Source organism: Remersonia thermophila, chromosome 3, assembly GCF_042764415.1.
Source record: "Remersonia thermophila strain ATCC 22073 chromosome 3, whole genome shotgun sequence".
In the NCBI taxonomy this organism is placed as follows: Eukaryota; Fungi; Ascomycota; class Sordariomycetes; order Sordariales; family Chaetomiaceae; genus Remersonia; species Remersonia thermophila.
In genome coordinates, this window is record NC_092219.1 from 2,538,948 (window position 1) to 2,554,523 (window position 15,576).

General features: G+C 58.6%; 3 protein-coding genes across 3 annotated transcripts; 2 read left to right on the plus strand and 1 right to left on the minus strand.

The window, feature by feature from the left end:
• Positions 1 to 1,950: 1,950 nt before the first annotated feature.
• On the plus strand, positions 1,951 to 6,547 carry VTJ83DRAFT_3534 (uncharacterized protein; the record flags this gene model as incomplete). Its single annotated transcript, XM_071009923.1, has 3 exons — positions 1,951 to 3,006; positions 3,079 to 4,142; positions 4,207 to 6,547. 3 exons carry the CDS (start codon positions 1,951 to 1,953, stop codon positions 6,545 to 6,547), a joined length of 4,461 nt encoding a protein of 1,486 aa, XP_070867412.1.
• Positions 6,548 to 7,727: 1,180 nt separating this feature from the next.
• VTJ83DRAFT_3535 (uncharacterized protein) lies at positions 7,728 to 8,981 on the minus strand (the record flags this gene model as incomplete). The annotated part of the gene is made up of 1 exon (XM_071009924.1): positions 7,728 to 8,981. One exon carries the CDS (start codon positions 8,979 to 8,981, stop codon positions 7,728 to 7,730), a length of 1,254 nt encoding a protein of 417 aa, XP_070867413.1.
• A 1,329-nt stretch (positions 8,982 to 10,310) lies between these two features.
• On the plus strand, positions 10,311 to 11,383 carry VTJ83DRAFT_3536 (uncharacterized protein; the record flags this gene model as incomplete). Its single annotated transcript, XM_071009925.1, has 9 exons — positions 10,311 to 10,346; positions 10,416 to 10,519; positions 10,578 to 10,629; positions 10,683 to 10,700; positions 10,757 to 10,810; positions 10,870 to 10,925; positions 10,978 to 11,083; positions 11,161 to 11,206; positions 11,271 to 11,383. 9 exons carry the CDS (start codon positions 10,311 to 10,313, stop codon positions 11,381 to 11,383), a joined length of 585 nt encoding a protein of 194 aa, XP_070867414.1.
• Positions 11,384 to 15,576: the final 4,193 nt, after the last annotated feature.

Here is a 15,576-nt window from a genome sequence, read left to right on the forward strand (position 1 = left end):
GGCTACTTGCAGAGTCGTCTCACCCTGCCGCTCTGATGGATGGACGAGCGCCCAATTATGAGACCAGGTAAGTAGAGGTAAGGTTGGTTTCCCCTCTTTGGCTCTGTGGGTTGTTGGCTCGACCACTGAAGGTTGGCTTGATTGCGCTTGTGTGAATTCGGTGTTCCTTGCTCTTGACCTGTCGTGTGTGTTTGAGTCTGCATACGATGCACCGCCGACGGTGGCCGATCCTAGTAAGATTGTCTATCGGCATCGGAGTATTTCAGACGTGGTACTGTCAAAGCTAGAAGAATAAATAACCTGTCATGTTGAAGTGCGTTTTGTTGTCTCCCTCTTCTGGCGCTTGTGTGTTCTTTGTTTGTCCTGACTCTCTCTCCTGACGAACGGCCGGCTAAGGTAGAATACGGCTTGGGCAGAGAGATCAAAAACGAAGACCGATTCTTCACCATCGGTGGCTGCATTGCTCCGCCAGTGTGTCTGTCTACTGCGATGTGTGATGTCAATATCCTTTCCTCCAAACAGGTGGCCGCTTACACAGCTCAGGACAGCGAGAGACTACGCCGCCGTCCTGGATGGGCAAGCCTTGCCAGACAGATGGGTTCTACGTCGGGGACTTGACTCATATGGCCCGAGTCTTTAAGGGTTGTGGTCGGTGCAGCCGTTCGAAACTCCAAACAGCCCACGCTGCTGGATGCTAGGTGGATAGCCGCGACTCAGGCGCTGGCATTCCATCATCTCCGCAAACCTCAGCGACCCAAATGAAAAGCTCGTCCAGTTGCCGATGAACGGCATACAAGGGCTCTGTTCTGTTTCCGATGTACGTCATCTGGTCATTGGCTCGATGGGGTGTCGTAAGGCAGTGTGGCTGTTGCCGACGCCGCGTCAGAGATACTACGTCCTCTGAAAGCGATTGGGGCTGTGAGAGAGCCCCGAGCGCCATCCTATTACGCCAATCCGGGACGACGACGACTTCGTGGTCAATAACGGCCCGTCATTCGCCTTCCATCGGGCACGGCGGGTATTGGTGTTAACTCCGGGGCCAACGAGCGCGACGAGCGGTCGAGGCCCTGGTGATTGGTGAGTTGCAGAAAACGTCGGCGTTTGCGATTTCCGTCCGCCGAGCGCGGGCTGCGGCGAAATGTGGAGCTCCATGCAAGGCGCCGCAACTTCCAAGAAGTTCAAGACATCCGTCAACCTTGAACCCTGCCTGGAATGTCAAGGCTGACCCACCCGGCCCTTGGAGACTTCTTCCGCGCCTGCTATACACTAGAAAAGAAGGTGGCCAAATAGGGTGTCGTAGGTAGGGGCCTACCTACCAGCGTACCTTGGGCACTCCAAGACTGTGGTGAAGGTTACGTGAGGACTGTGGGGACCGTCATGGGTGAGGAAAGAGCGGTAACCGGGCCAGGTGAAAGGGGGCAAGGGCGGGCTTCGAGGTGAGTGTTGTAGGGGCGAATAAGGCTAAGAGCAGCCTCATCCCACGGAAGGCTCAGAGTGGCCGTCCGTTTACGATCTCCTGCTTCTTGTGCTCGTTGTTCCTTGGTTCGTCGCATCCAGAATCACGGTCCCGGCCGGTTGGGATCTCGAGGGAGAAAAGGTTGCTCGTGATTTCTAAGCCGTTACGTCGTCGATTAGCGAAGGTCCATCGACAGCCAACCTAGAAACCGACGGTACCCCACGGCCCTGGTTCTGCCTTTCGTTTTCGGTTTTTTTTCCCTTTGCCATTATTTATTTGATTATACTCAGTTATCGTGCAGCGTGGCATCCACACTGGCGTCGTCGTCATCACCCCCTGGCATTGCATTGCATGGTTCTGCTCCACCGGAACGCGCTAGTATTGTATAAGACTTGATGTGCATGCTCGTCACAGGCTTTGGGCAGCGCGTACCCAGCCCACCAAGAAGCACGTCTATTTTCTGCTTGGTCTGAGTGACCAGGGCCCCTTCGGCCATGGCGGATTCTTTTCGCGAGGACGAGAAGCAGCCGGCAGCCGACACATCTAACCCTGTATCGGCCGCAAAACCCGAGCTTGAGCATGGCGATGCGTCGTCTGGCAGGAAAGATGATGAGAAGTCAGGGGTCGCAAGCGATGACTCGCGGCGGCAGTCACAAAGCGCCGTGGAGCAACCCTCCGAGGACGCCGAGGAGGCTGACCCGCGCCGCCCGGACTTGGACCGCGTGAGGACGGCGGCGACCGCCACCAGCTTCACCAGCACCGCAGCGGCGACGAGTCGGTTGCCCAAAGACAAGCCATGGTACAAGCAGCCGAACCCGCTGCGATGGGGCAAGACACCCCCCGTGCCCAAGGAAAAGGAGCCGTCCCCGGAGTACACGGCCGGCTTCCTCAGCAAGCTCGTCTTCCACTGGATCGCGCCGCTTATGAATCGCGGCTACAAGCGTACGCTCGAGCCCAACGACATCTACGCCGTCGCCCCGGATCGCGCCGTCGAGCCCCGGACCGACAAGCTGCGCGCCTCGTTCAAGCGTCGCGTCCAGGCTGGCGAAAAGTTCCCGCTCGCTTGGGCCATCAACGAGGCCTTCTTCTGGGAGTTTTGGCTCGGTGGCTTCTGCTCCCTCATCTCCGCCGTCTTGCAGGTCATGTCGCCGTTCGTTCTGCGCTACCTGATCCAGTTCGCCGCCGACGCCTGGTTCGCCGGCCTGCGTAACCTGCCCGAACCCGACATCGGCCACGGGATCGGCCTGGTCATTGGCGTCACCGCCATGCAGGTCGTCCAGAGCCTGACCATCAACCATTTTGTCTACCGCGGCATGCTGGTCGGCGGCATGTCGAGGGCTTCTCTGATTAGCTTGATCTACGAAAAGTCCATGGTGATCTCCGGCCGCGCCAGGGCCGGCGGTGCCGACTTGCCTGACATCCCCGCTGTGAGGGCCGCCGAGAAGCAGCGGCTCAAGGACGAGGCTAGGCGAGCAAAAGTGGCGAAGGGGCCATCTGCTGGCGGGCCGGGCATCAAGGGAGATGGCGTTGGCTGGGATAACGGGAGAATTGTGAGTCGTGAAATCATCCCAGAAAGAAAGAAAGAGATTCCATGTCGTGACGCGAGGCTAACGTTGTCTCAGTTGGCGCTCATGAGTGTCGATACGTACCGAGTTGACCAAGCCTTCGGCCTCTTCCACATCACATGGACCGCTCCTCTGCAGTGCCTCATCACCCTGGCCATGCTTCTCGTCAACCTGACCTACAGCGCCCTGGCCGGCTTTGCTTTGCTGGTCGTCGTTATGCCGCTCCTTTCGAAAGCCGTCAAGCGCCTGTTCGCCCGCAGGAAGCATATCAACCGGATTACCGACCAGAGAGTCGGCCTAACGCAGGAAATCCTGCAGTCTGTTCGCTTCGTCAAGTTCTTCGGCTGGGAGGGTTCATTTCTCAACCGCTTGGAGGAGCTGCGCAAACGCGAGATCTCGGCCATCCAGGTGGTGCTAGCCATCCGAAACGCCATTCTAGCAGTCGGCGTTTCTCTGCCCATCTTCGCCTCGATGCTCGCCTTCATCACCTACTCTCTGACCAACCACAGCCTCCGGCCCGCCGAGGTCTTTTCATCGCTGGCCCTCTTCAACGGCCTGCGCATGCCCCTGAACATGCTTCCCATGGTCCTCGGCCAGGTCACGGATGCATGGTCTTCGCTGGTGCGCATTCAGGAGTTCCTGCTGGCCGAAGAGCGCGAGGAGGAGACCATCGTAAAGCCCGACGCCCCCAGCGCCGTTGAGATGCGCGATGCCTCGTTTACGTGGGAGCGGACGCCGACGCAGGATTCCGAAACGACGGTCTCTGGGAAGGCATCCCCACCGCCAAAGCCGAAGGGCCTTCCGCATGACGGCTCGGCCCCCGACTCCAGCGAAGCGGGCAGCACCTTGGTGGGGGATCCCGAGCCGTTCAAGCTCCGGGACCTGACCTTTGAGATTGGAAGGAATGAGCTTGTTGCCGTCATCGGCACCGTTGGGAGCGGCAAGACGTCGTTGTTGGCGGCCTTGGCCGGCGACATGCGCAAGACGAGCGGCGAGGTGATCCTCGGCGCATCCCGTGCCTTCTGCCCGCAGTATGCCTGGATCCAAAACGCCACGGTCAAGCAAAACATCCTCTTTGGCAAGGATATGGACAAGCCCTGGTATGACGAGGTTATCAAGGCGTAAGTTGTCCACGCCCCCGGAAGAGCCGGTGGTTGTAACGCAATGCTAACCCACGCCGTGCAGATGTGCCCTGCAGCGGGATCTCGACATGCTGCCCAACGGCGACATGACCGAGATTGGAGAACGAGGCATCACCATTTCTGGCGGACAGAAGCAGCGTCTAAACATTGCGCGCGCCATCTACTTCGATGCCGACATCGTCTTGCTTGATGACCCCCTGAGTGCCGTCGATGCCCACGTCGGCCGCCACATCTTCGATAACGCCATCCTCGGCCTCCTCAAGGACAAATGCCGCATCCTGGCCACCCATCAGCTTTGGGTTCTGAGCCGCTGCGACCGCATCATCTGGATGGACGAGGGCAAGATCCGCGCCGTTGACACCTTCGACAAGCTCAGGGAGACCTCGGAGGACTTCAGGCAGCTCATGGAGACGACGGCTATCGAAGAGAAGAAGGACAGCAGCGCCGCTGCCCGGGTGCAAGAGGGCGATGATCAGCCTGGGGAGAAAAAGAAGAAGAAATCCAAAGGCTTGATGCAGGCCGAGGAGCGAGCTGTTTCGAGCGTCCCGTGGTCCGTTTACGCCACCTACATTCGGGCGTCCGGGTCGATGATCAATGCCCCCATCGTCCTCGCGCTCCTGATCATATCCCAGGGATCCAACATCATCACCAATCTCTGGCTCTCTTGGTGGACTTCGGACAAGTTCGGCTACAGCATGGGGACTTACATCGGCGTCTATGGCGGCCTCGGAGCGGGACAGGCGCTGCTAACGTTTGCCTTTATGCTTGCGCTTTCCACCTACGGCACCCACGCCAGCAAGGAGATGTTGCGCCAGGCAGTGGCGAGGGTGCTGCGGGCACCCATGTCTTTCTTTGACACGACGCCGCTCGGCCGCATCACAAACCGCTTCAGTCGCGACGTCGATGTCATGGACAACACTCTTACGGATGCCATGCGTATGTACTTCTTCAGCGTTGGAAGCATCATCGCCGTCTTCATCCTTATCATCGCCTACTTCTACTATTTCGTCATCGCCTTGGTGCCGCTGGTCATCGTCTTCCTGCTGGCCACCTCGTACTACCGTGCCTCGGCTCGCGAGGTCAAGCGCATCGAGTCTATCCTGCGGTCCAATCTCCAGGCCAAGTTCTCCGAAGGCCTGTCGGGCATCGCCAGCATCCGCGCCTACGGGCTCAAGGACCGCTTCGTCGCCGACCTCCGCCGGGCCATCGACGACGTCAATTCGGCTTACTACCTTACCTTCTCCAACCAGCGGTGGCTGTCGGTGCGACTTGACATGATAGGAAGCGCCCTTGTGTTCACGACGGGCATTCTAGTGGTAACCTCGCGCTTTTCGGTCGACCCGTCCATCGGCGGCTTGGTGCTCTCGTACATCCTGGCGATCGTGGGTATGATCCAGTTTACCGTGCGCCAGCTGGCCGAGGTCGAGAACGGCATGAACTCTGTAGAACGCCTCCGCTACTACGGCACCGAGCTCGAGCAAGAGGCGCCCCTAAAGACCATCGAGGTGCCCAAGGCATGGCCCGATAAGGGCGAGATCGTTTTTGACAATGTCGAGATGCGCTACCGCGCGGGCCTCCCGCTCGTTCTACGTGGGCTGAGCCTCCACGTCCAGGGGGGCGAGCGCATCGGCATCGTCGGTCGCACGGGAGCCGGCAAGAGCTCCATCATGTCGACCCTCTTCCGGCTGGTAGAACTGTCAGGCGGCCACATCACCATCGACGGGATCGACATCTCTACCATCGGCCTGCATGACCTGCGCTCGCGCCTTGCCATCATCCCGCAGGATCCAACCCTCTTCCGCGGCACTGTGCGCAGCAACCTGGACCCCTTCGGCGAGCACACGGACCTTGAGCTGTGGTCTGCCCTCCGCCAGGCCGACCTGGTATCGACCGACCCCGTGCCAGGCCCGTCCCCCTCTGCCGACGACGACGCAGCAGCAGCCGGTCAATCCCACGCCGCTACCAACAACCGCATCCACCTCGACACCCCCGTCGAAGAAGACGGCCTCAACTTCTCTCTCGGCCAGCGCCAGCTCATGGCCCTCGCGCGCGCCCTCGTGCGGGGGTCACGCATCATCGTTTGCGATGAAGCGACGAGCAGCGTGGATATGGAGACGGATGACAAGATCCAGGCCACCATGGCGGTGGCGTTCAAGGGGAGGACGCTGTTGTGCATCGCGCATCGGCTGAGGACTATTATTGGGTATGATCGGATTTGTGTTATGGATGCGGGGAGCATCGCAGAGCTGGGGACACCCTTGGAACTGTGGAGCCAAGGGGGTATTTTTAGGGGGATGTGCGAACGGAGCGGGATCAGGGAGGAGGATATTCGGGGGGCAAGGGAGGCTCTCCAAGAGCTGGGGGGAAGTAGATTGGAGAGGTAAACTGGGGTGGTGAGTTGGAGGGAGATGGTCTCCCTAGGTTTGGGATGGGATTCATGTGCCTTGATATGAAATACCTTGGTGTAAGCCTCGGAGAACGCTGGGATATTTTGGATTTACTAATCGACTTTTTAGTTACGCCCTGGATGACGGTATATATACTTTTATTTTCCTTCTGGTGCCATCGTGCTATGTTGAGCAGCAGTTGAAGCACCTGTACCTGCTGGAACACTTGAGGTTGCGTATATCTGAGGCTCGGAGGTGGTGAGGGTGGAAGACCAGGAGATGACTGGGAGGTAGATGTCTGGAAAGACAAAGCAAGAGATGGGCAAGAAGACATAGACCAGATGGCCATCGTCCTCTGTTGTGGAGAGAGGCTGAATGTGAGATACCTGCTTGATTTCAACAGACAATAACAAGTCGAAATGATTCGGGAGAGCTTGACCAATCTTGGTTGGGGGGGGGGGGGGGGGGGGGGGAGCAAAACCTCGGGCCGAGGGAGGGAGAGAGAGGATGGCCGTCAAGGCAGGCAGGGAACAGGCCAAGACTTGAAAGGATGATGGACATGGATGTAACAATGAATGCCATGGGTGATCAGCACAACAGCTTCTTCTCTCAAGAAACACAGCGAATCAAGAGAAGCAGGGGCGAAGGGTGTGCCGACAGCATGCTTTTCAAGTTCATTACTAGTGGTGAAGGCAGACGGAAGTATACAAAATAGTGAATTGTAAGAAAGAGAACCATGTACCGCACCATTACGAAGACCGAGCCAAAAATAGGGAGAAGCGAAGAAAGAGAAAGGGGCCCCGCCAATGCGGCCCGTTGCCGATAAACACCGTCTATGCGAAGAAAGAAAAGAAAAGGGGCCAGAAACCAAGGCTATACCCACCTACACCCCCTAGACGATGTCGTAAGGGAGTGCTTGATGACCATGACCAACAAGAACCGCATGCCGCTTGCTACCCGCAAAACAACAGCAATGAGAACAACCACCCAAGCCACAGGTTGGCCCCCATATCCAACACAGACGGCCAGGCTTAATCACCCAGAGAGAAGAGAGAAAGAAGAAACAAGAACAGCCGCAGAAGAATTACAAAACCAATCCCAAGGCCTAAACCTCCTTTTAAAACCCCGACCTCTCCCGCAGCCCACTCCAGCCAGCGTCATGCCGCCGCCACTTCTTCTAGTACCTCCCTCTCTGACTCCCGTCCCCTCTCGGCGAGGTCGGTCCCCCCGCCGGCGGGAACAAGCCCGGTTGCTCATCGAGCAAGTCATCCAAGTACGCGCTCGGGGCGCGCGTGCCGCTCGGCGGGGGCTGCGCCAGGTTAAGAGAGCTCGAACTAAAGTTCCTCGACACGACGCGGGGGCCAATGTCAGGAGAGCCGGGGGGGGACGGGCCCATGGCGCGGCCGCGCGACGAGGGCCGAAGCGTCGACATGCTAATCGAGTTACCGTGGGCATGGTGGTTGTTCGCCGAGGCGGCGGTGGAGGCGGCGTAGAAGCCCGAGGGGAGGAGGACGCTCGAGTTGCGGTTGGCGCCCAGGCCGGAGGAGGGACCGGCGGCGGTGGGGGAGAAGAAGAGGTTGGTCTGGCTGGGGGTGGCGGACGGGGTGGGCCCGCGGTGGGAGCGACGGCCGGTGGTGCCCCCGGCGCCGCCAGGACCGCCGGCGAGCGAGGGGGACGAGTCACGGTCGGTGTACTTGTAGAACTGCGCAGGCGGGGCCGGGAAGGAGGCGGCGTTCTTGTCGGACTTGCCGTGCTTTCCGTGGCCGTTGTTGGCAGCGTGCTGGGCCAGGGCGGCGTTCTTGATGGAGCGATGGAGAAGGCAGGCGACGATGGCGCGCCAGAGGAGGATGGCCACGCCAAAGGCACCCAGGATGGCGCCCACGGCGATGAAGACGGTGCCGTCGGGAAGGGTGGAGTGGTTCATGAAGGGAGCGTCGCGGGTCGGCGGGATGGTCGGCGGCGGGTACGAGTACGTCCCCGTCGGGGGTGCCCGAGTCAGGGTGGGCATGCCCGTGAGCGTGCTGATCGTCACTTGGGGAGTGTTGGTGCCCAGCCCTGGCAGCCCCGTGAGCGTCACGGGGTCGCGCGTGGTTGGCTGCTGCTCCGTTGGTGGCTCCTCCTTGTCGTCGTCCTTCTTGGTATCCTCGGTGGGCTTGGGCTCTTCCTCGGTGGCCGGGGGCGGCGGCGGGTCGTTGTTACGTTGCGTCGTCGTCTGCGGCGGTTGAGGTTGGTTCTGGTTCTGGGTCGTGGGTCGAGGGTTTGGTTGCTGCTGGTTGGTCGTAGGTTGCGGTTGAGGTTGGTTGTTCTGCCGTGTGGTTGGGGGCTGCGGCTGCGGCTCATCGTCGTTGTTGTCGTTTTGGGCCACCGCACCCAGGACGAAGAGAGCAGCGGGGAGCAGAGCCCGCTTGGGCGGAAGCGGCGACAACCTCATGGCGGCGGCTGCGGCGTTGGTGCGACGGACCAGGTGGGAGTTGCAAGCGAGACAGGAGGCGAGCGAGAGCAAGAGCAGCAGCGAGAGACTCGGATCGGTCAGCGGCGCAGGAAGAGCATGCGAGGTGGAAGACCACAGGAAGTTGATGCTGAAGGAAGGGATCGTGGGAATGAGAGAGCCGGTTTGAGATCTTGGAGCACGCGGCGCAGACGAGTTCGAGGGGAAGGCGACAGCGACGATGACGATGACGCTGCTGACGACAAGGACAATGGCACGCAATCGGAACGAAGCGAAACGAGAGAAGGCGATGCGCCTTTCAAGCCGTCGGCAACCACGAGCGGGAGGAGCAAGAACGGTTTCGAGGCTATTGCATGGCGTAAAATCGCGGGTGGGAGAGGTTCGTGTTGGAGGCTGACACGAAGGTGTACGAAGCGTACGAAGTGGGCTGAAGGGGGAAAAGGAGGCACGATCGAAAGGCCAAGAAAGCGACCTGGAGAGCCAATCGACCTTGGAGGGAAGAACGCGAGATTTCCAACCCCCCCCCCCCCCCTTGCCGTTCCTGGCATCGAGCCCTGCCGGCCTTCAACCGGGGGAGTGGAGGCGCCATGCTGCGCAGCGGTTCCGCCGCCGAGTCTGGTCCGTCCAATCAAAGGCCCCGAGATGCCGTACAGTGTCGCCAAGGGCGGACCAGATACTGTTGTCTCATTTCGTTCCCAGATCTTCAACTTCATGCTCAAAGCCGGCTCATCAGCCTGCGACCGCGTCTTTTCCTCCCTGGATGGAGTTGTTCATATTTTTTGGCTGAATAAAAAAAACAAGCCCATTGCCCGGATTTGCAGACCCACGCTAGGCATGCACGGAAACCTGCATGCAGCAGCCTACCTAGTGTACACCGTCATCTTGACAGTCTGAACCTCTGCAGCGAGCAGATCTTGCATGTCTGTCTCAGAGAGGGTCAGGTCTTTGAATGAAATTGACCCAGGATGAAGTGGCTAGGATGCAGTGGCTGGGAGCAAGCACCCGCCGTCTCACACTGTGACCACCCGTCGCCCTCTTCCCCTCTGGGACCATTTTTATCGCACGCACATGCCGCCAGCTGTCAAAATTCTTGGCACTTGGTTCGCACCTGCGGCCGCAACCTCATGCAAACCTTGATGTCCAGTTCATGTTCAGTCCTTGAGATCACTCTGGCAACTCAAACATTCCCATCCCGACCACAACAACCCCCCGTTGGCATCCCCCCCTCTTTGCCGACGCCAAGAAACACGCTTCCCAGCAGATTGGCCATCCGACCGCATTTCATAAACCCTCATCCGCCAGACTTCCACCATGGGTGTTGCCAAACGGACAAGAAAATTCGCGGCGGCACGTGACCTGAATCTCATGGGTTTACACCCCCCCTTCCTCGAGAACATGTGCTAACCAGCAACACAGGTCAAGCGCATGATCGGCCGTAAGGATGACAGGCGAAAGGAGGAGGCTGTCAAGAAGGCCGAGATGGCCCTGAAGAAGAAGGAGAAGGAGGCCGTCAGGGAAATGTGTGTCCCTCGTCGACCGCTCACCTCGTCGACCTGGCTTGCTGACTTGTCACCTCAGCCCCCAGATGCCGTCGTCCATGTTCTTTGAGCACAACACGGCACTTGTTCCTGTGAGTGGTCACGTGGCAATGTGTGGATTGGACATTGCTGACTTACCCGATAGCCCTACAACGTCCTCGTGGTATGTCTGGGGCGCAAACGCCGAACCGGGCCTTCAGTGTCAACTAACTCCCGTAGGATACCAATTTCCTCTCAAGGACAGTCGGCGCCAAGCTCCCGTTGCTCGAGACCGTACGCACCAACCCAGCCCGCAACCAGCCGGCAGCCCTCTGACTGACAAACCCTCCCAGGCCATGGACTGCCTCTACGCTTCCTGCAACATCATCATCACATCCTGTGTCATGGCGTGAGTATTCGTCCCGCCGGCCGTGTGCAATCTGCTTCTAACAGCTTCGCAGCGAGTTGGAAAAGCTGGGACCCAAGTACCGCGTTGCCCTCATGATCGCCCGCGACGAAAGGTGGACACGTTTAACATGCGACCATAAGGGCACCTATGCCGATGACGTACGTGGATAATAAGAACCGAACCTCCCCCTTTTCCATGCCAGACACAGGATAGGTCGACTAACGCGGCGGGGCAGTGCATTGTGGATCGCATTCAGAAGCATCGCATCTACATCGTCGCCAGTATGTCAAGCCCTCTTTTCAACCCCTTGTTATCCTGGCGCTGGGCCTAACGGTTGTGGAACAGCAAACGATCGAGACCTGAAGAGGCGCATCCGCAAGGTGCCGGGTGTGCCCATCATGTCCGTCTCCAAGGGCAAGTACGTCATTGAGAGGCTGCCAGGCGCTCCGGCCACATGAGGAGGCCCTTCCGGGGCGCAGCCCGCTTGATGCGACATTCTTCGACCCGCGAAAGGCACTCCGGCCGGCGCACACTTAGATGCCAAGCAGCCGGGCTGTTGCTGCTACGGCTTTTGGGGGGCTATGGAAAGAACGCTTTTTACAGCCTGGCCAAGACCACACATCCTTGGCAGTTTCTCGCCTCAAGGCTAACATTGACCCGCTCACCCGGAGAGGGAGACCCGGGGGAGGGGGGAGGGGGGTTGATTCTATACTGCTGCACCACATCCTTTTATTTTGGTTTTGGCGTTGGGGAGAGGAAAACATATCGACAACACCCTGGGGGATGGGAATATGGCGACTGGGACATTGGAGCTGGGAACTATGTGGAAATACCATAGAATGATTCGCTGATTCATCTCCGATAGAGGCGTCGTCAACCGGAGATAGGACTTTGAAGCTTCGGGGCCGCCTTTCCCCGCCGGGGCCAATGCCTGGCGGTGATAATGCTCACCCGTTGCAAAATGGTAATAGAGACGATGTGTTTCCATGAACCGATTCGGCGCACATCAAAAGAGCCTCGTGCAATGGGCGAACTCATGCGTTCCCTCTGCTGGTAACGAGACGGTGCGGGGCCTCGGGCCTGTCATTGGGCTTAGCGTCCAACGAGAGGACCGATCGCTATGACGCAATCCAGTCTTCAGCAGAAAGTCAAGATCCCGCCAGGAGCTTTTTGCAAGTCTTGTGGGCATCGTGAGGCTTGTCCCAGTATCCACCCATTCGCGTCCCGACGGACGCTCCGTGGCTCTACAGAAAATACAGAAGGGATAACTCAAAGCGAGAGAAAGACGCCAAAGACAACCTCCATGTTGAGGAGCCTCATTCACCACCAGCACGTATGTACGCCGTCGTATGAAAAACGGGCCAGGGGCATCGAGCGACATGTACAGCGAGCCGGGAAACGCCATACAACGCGATGTTGGTATCATTTACTTGTTTCCTCTTTCATCCTGCGGTTTCCGTGGAGAATGAGGGGGGGATGAGCAGACTCCGGCCTTGGTTTGCGTCTTCTGGGGTGGCATGACGGTGCCAACCCCATCACCAAGGACGAGCTGAACGGTGGAAAGGTCCTGTGCAGAATGGTTTGCGGATAGGTGGATGCCGTAGATCTGACGACGCCCGAGATGATGATGCAAGCGCACCAAAAGCGCACTGGCACCCAAGGTATCGTAACCCAAGGTACCTTAGCTACTTACTATACCTACCTACCTACCTACCTACCTTGCCTACCCTGCCTAGGTGCCTACGGTCGATGGGTTAGGTAGGTAGTTAGTTGATAGGGGGTTCATGGCTTGCGTAGGATTGGATGTTGTCGTCTCGGCATTTGCCGTGCCACAGATGATCTGTGCGTCGTCGCGTGCATGAAGGTTGGTTGGTTTCTCCTTGGCTATCAGCGGCAGCGATCTCGCCATTCTCAGAGTGGATAGCGTGCCATGGGAGCACCTGGAAGCGCTTGCCATCGGGCTTGCGGGTTGAAAAATGAAAGGCCGAAGGGGGACGCGATTACGGTGTGTGTGACGGCTGGGTCCCGGACGCAGATGGTTCGGATCGTCGGGTCTGCGTGGAGGCTGGCTCGTGGGGGTGGGCTCAGCTGTTGTCTTCATGTTGATCGTCATGGACCTGAAGAGCACACACCCGAATGTCACAAGAGTTGGCTGTCCGTCGTGTGGTGTAACTGTGGTATTCGCTGACAACCACGGAGCGTAAGTTACGGGGCGGGGCTGTTGCGGAATCGGAGCTGGCGGGGCCCGGCGCAGCGGGTGGATCCCAGGGCTTTGGGTTCTGCGACCCAACTACTATGTACCTACCTAGTTACAACGAGTTACACAGTAACTAGGTAGTTACGATGCTGGACAAAGAAAGATAACGTGGACAGCTTCATCCCCGACGGCATGGCAGCACTTCGCCACTTCTCGCTCTCCCCCTCCCCCCCCCCACGCTTTCCATAAGCTTTCGCTAATGTCGAATCGTGCTTTTAACGTAGTTTTTTTGCGGGGAAATCGAGGGCTAGGCATGTACTGTGTATGGGTTCTTAGTGTCGCCTTGCGCCATCTCGTACTTTTTACGTTAGGGGCAGGTAAGGTACCGCGAAACCACGGCGGAGACGTCAATTCAAGGTCCAGTGCCGAGCACCCTGACCGCTCAACGACACCCCCACCTTGGTCGTCGGGAAGTCTACCCTTGGTGGACCCTGCCTCGAGGTTGGACTTTTTTATTGTCTCGGCTGCCCACCCACGCCCTCCAGCAGACAGGCCACATGACGAGGTGCGTGACTCCAACAAAAAGGCAATAAAATATCAACATCACATCGTTGCATTTTTTTTGCTGGCTCTTTCCGCGGAGATGCCGGGGTCTGCCCGGCTCAGTGCCACGAATTGCGTGACGGCGCGAAGCCGAGAGGGGCTTCGCGACGGCCAGGCCTCCTCCTGGAGGCCGAGTTGGCGGTGCCGTTTGTACGTAATTGAAAAGCTTCTTTCAGCCCGCCTGACGTGCCAGTTCCTTTTCCAACGTGTTTGTCAACCATGCCAGCAACACATGCCCAGGACCCGGGCCGCAGGACTGCCGGGCCACCTGGCGGCGTCGGTTACGACGGGCAGCGCAACATGGCACATTCTCTCAGGCAATATCCCACTCTAGCCAACCAGTCGGTACCGCTACCATCAAATGTTTTTTTCTGGGGTAGTGTAGATTGGGGTTGCATGGCGGGAAGCTGATCCGGCTGAAGTTGATCGCCCAATGGCCTGGACGAGGTTGGCGATGCTCCGGTCCTCGGGAGGATCAGTTTATGGTGGCGGTGGTGGCATGCATCCATTGGTTGCGCAATGAGGCCGTACTGAGGACGGCGGTGTTGGCGGCCACCGGCCTTCCCGCTGGGCCAGATTCGCGGCGTCTGTCATCACAACCGGCTGACGGCTGGCATCGAGTACGTACGCAGTATGTTCCATGTTGCTCCCGGGTCTCCAAAACCCACCCGCCATCCGCTGTAAAACCTTCTCGGTCCAGCGTCCTCGTCGGCCCGTGGCCTCCAAGGCGCCAGGGTCGGCCAAGGTTCATTGCCGACGGCGGGGAATCGCCCTAGGGTCTGGATCTCTCGTGTAGCCATCAAGTAACAACAACCGCTTAGCTGCATAGACTGGAGCCTCTGGACGATTTCTCGTGACTGATATGATCCTCCCGCGGGGGCCAGTAGAAACTTTTTTTTTTTTTTTTTTTTTTTTTGCTCTTCACAAAGGGTCGTACAAAGCACTCTCGCGGACGCCGCCGGTCGTTTTCAACGCGCCCGGACGTCCACCAGGGAAGTCCCGTCTTATCTCTGTCACCCGACCGAGTTCGTCTTTCGCCCAAGCGAAAGATGCCGAGGATAGGAGTCGAGTTGGAGATGGGTTGGATTTTGGGAGAGGGTCCCAGGTTGCTTCCAGAGACGGAGGTGTCAGCAGCCAGGCCGCACCCCCAGTCTGGACCAGCAGCACCTAGCTTCCTTCTTACGGCGTTTCCATGCTGGCGGTGCGAATCACACGCAAGCACACATGCACCCGACACACACAGACACACAGATACACACACACACACACAACACACAACACACAACACACACAGACACACACATATATACACACGTACACATCACCACCCTCGTCAACCAACCCTGCGTCCGGCGACCGGGAGCGGCACTGCTACAGCCGGCCCCGGCTATCCGTATCGTTATGTAGCCCCGCCCGCCTGTTACGCTCCTTGTGTAACGGAACCGTGTCTGGGGAACGGGATGTACACCGCTAACATCTCGGGCAAAGCAGTCTTGGGTGCGACGCAAAGGAAACTCCAGAATCGGATCTGCTGATATTTGACGCACCTGCAGGCCGTGCTTCGCGCGAGCCGGCGGCACGCGCACACACCACCTCGCCCATGCGTTATCAACGGGATCCGGGTTTTTTCTTGGGTGCGTCTTCCATCTGCTTTCTCTTTCCCGGACCATCCTTGTTGCATCAGCCCGCTCCCTTCCCCTGCCAGGGGGAGCAGCATGCGCCCCGACCCGTTCCCTGAGAAGGACGGCGATTCTGCGGAGGGAATCCGCCCACAGGCGGTCCAATCCATGTTGTGATGTGTCCGTCCATGGGCGTTGTTCCCTGGCTCCCCCCTTATAGGGGGGAGTGGTG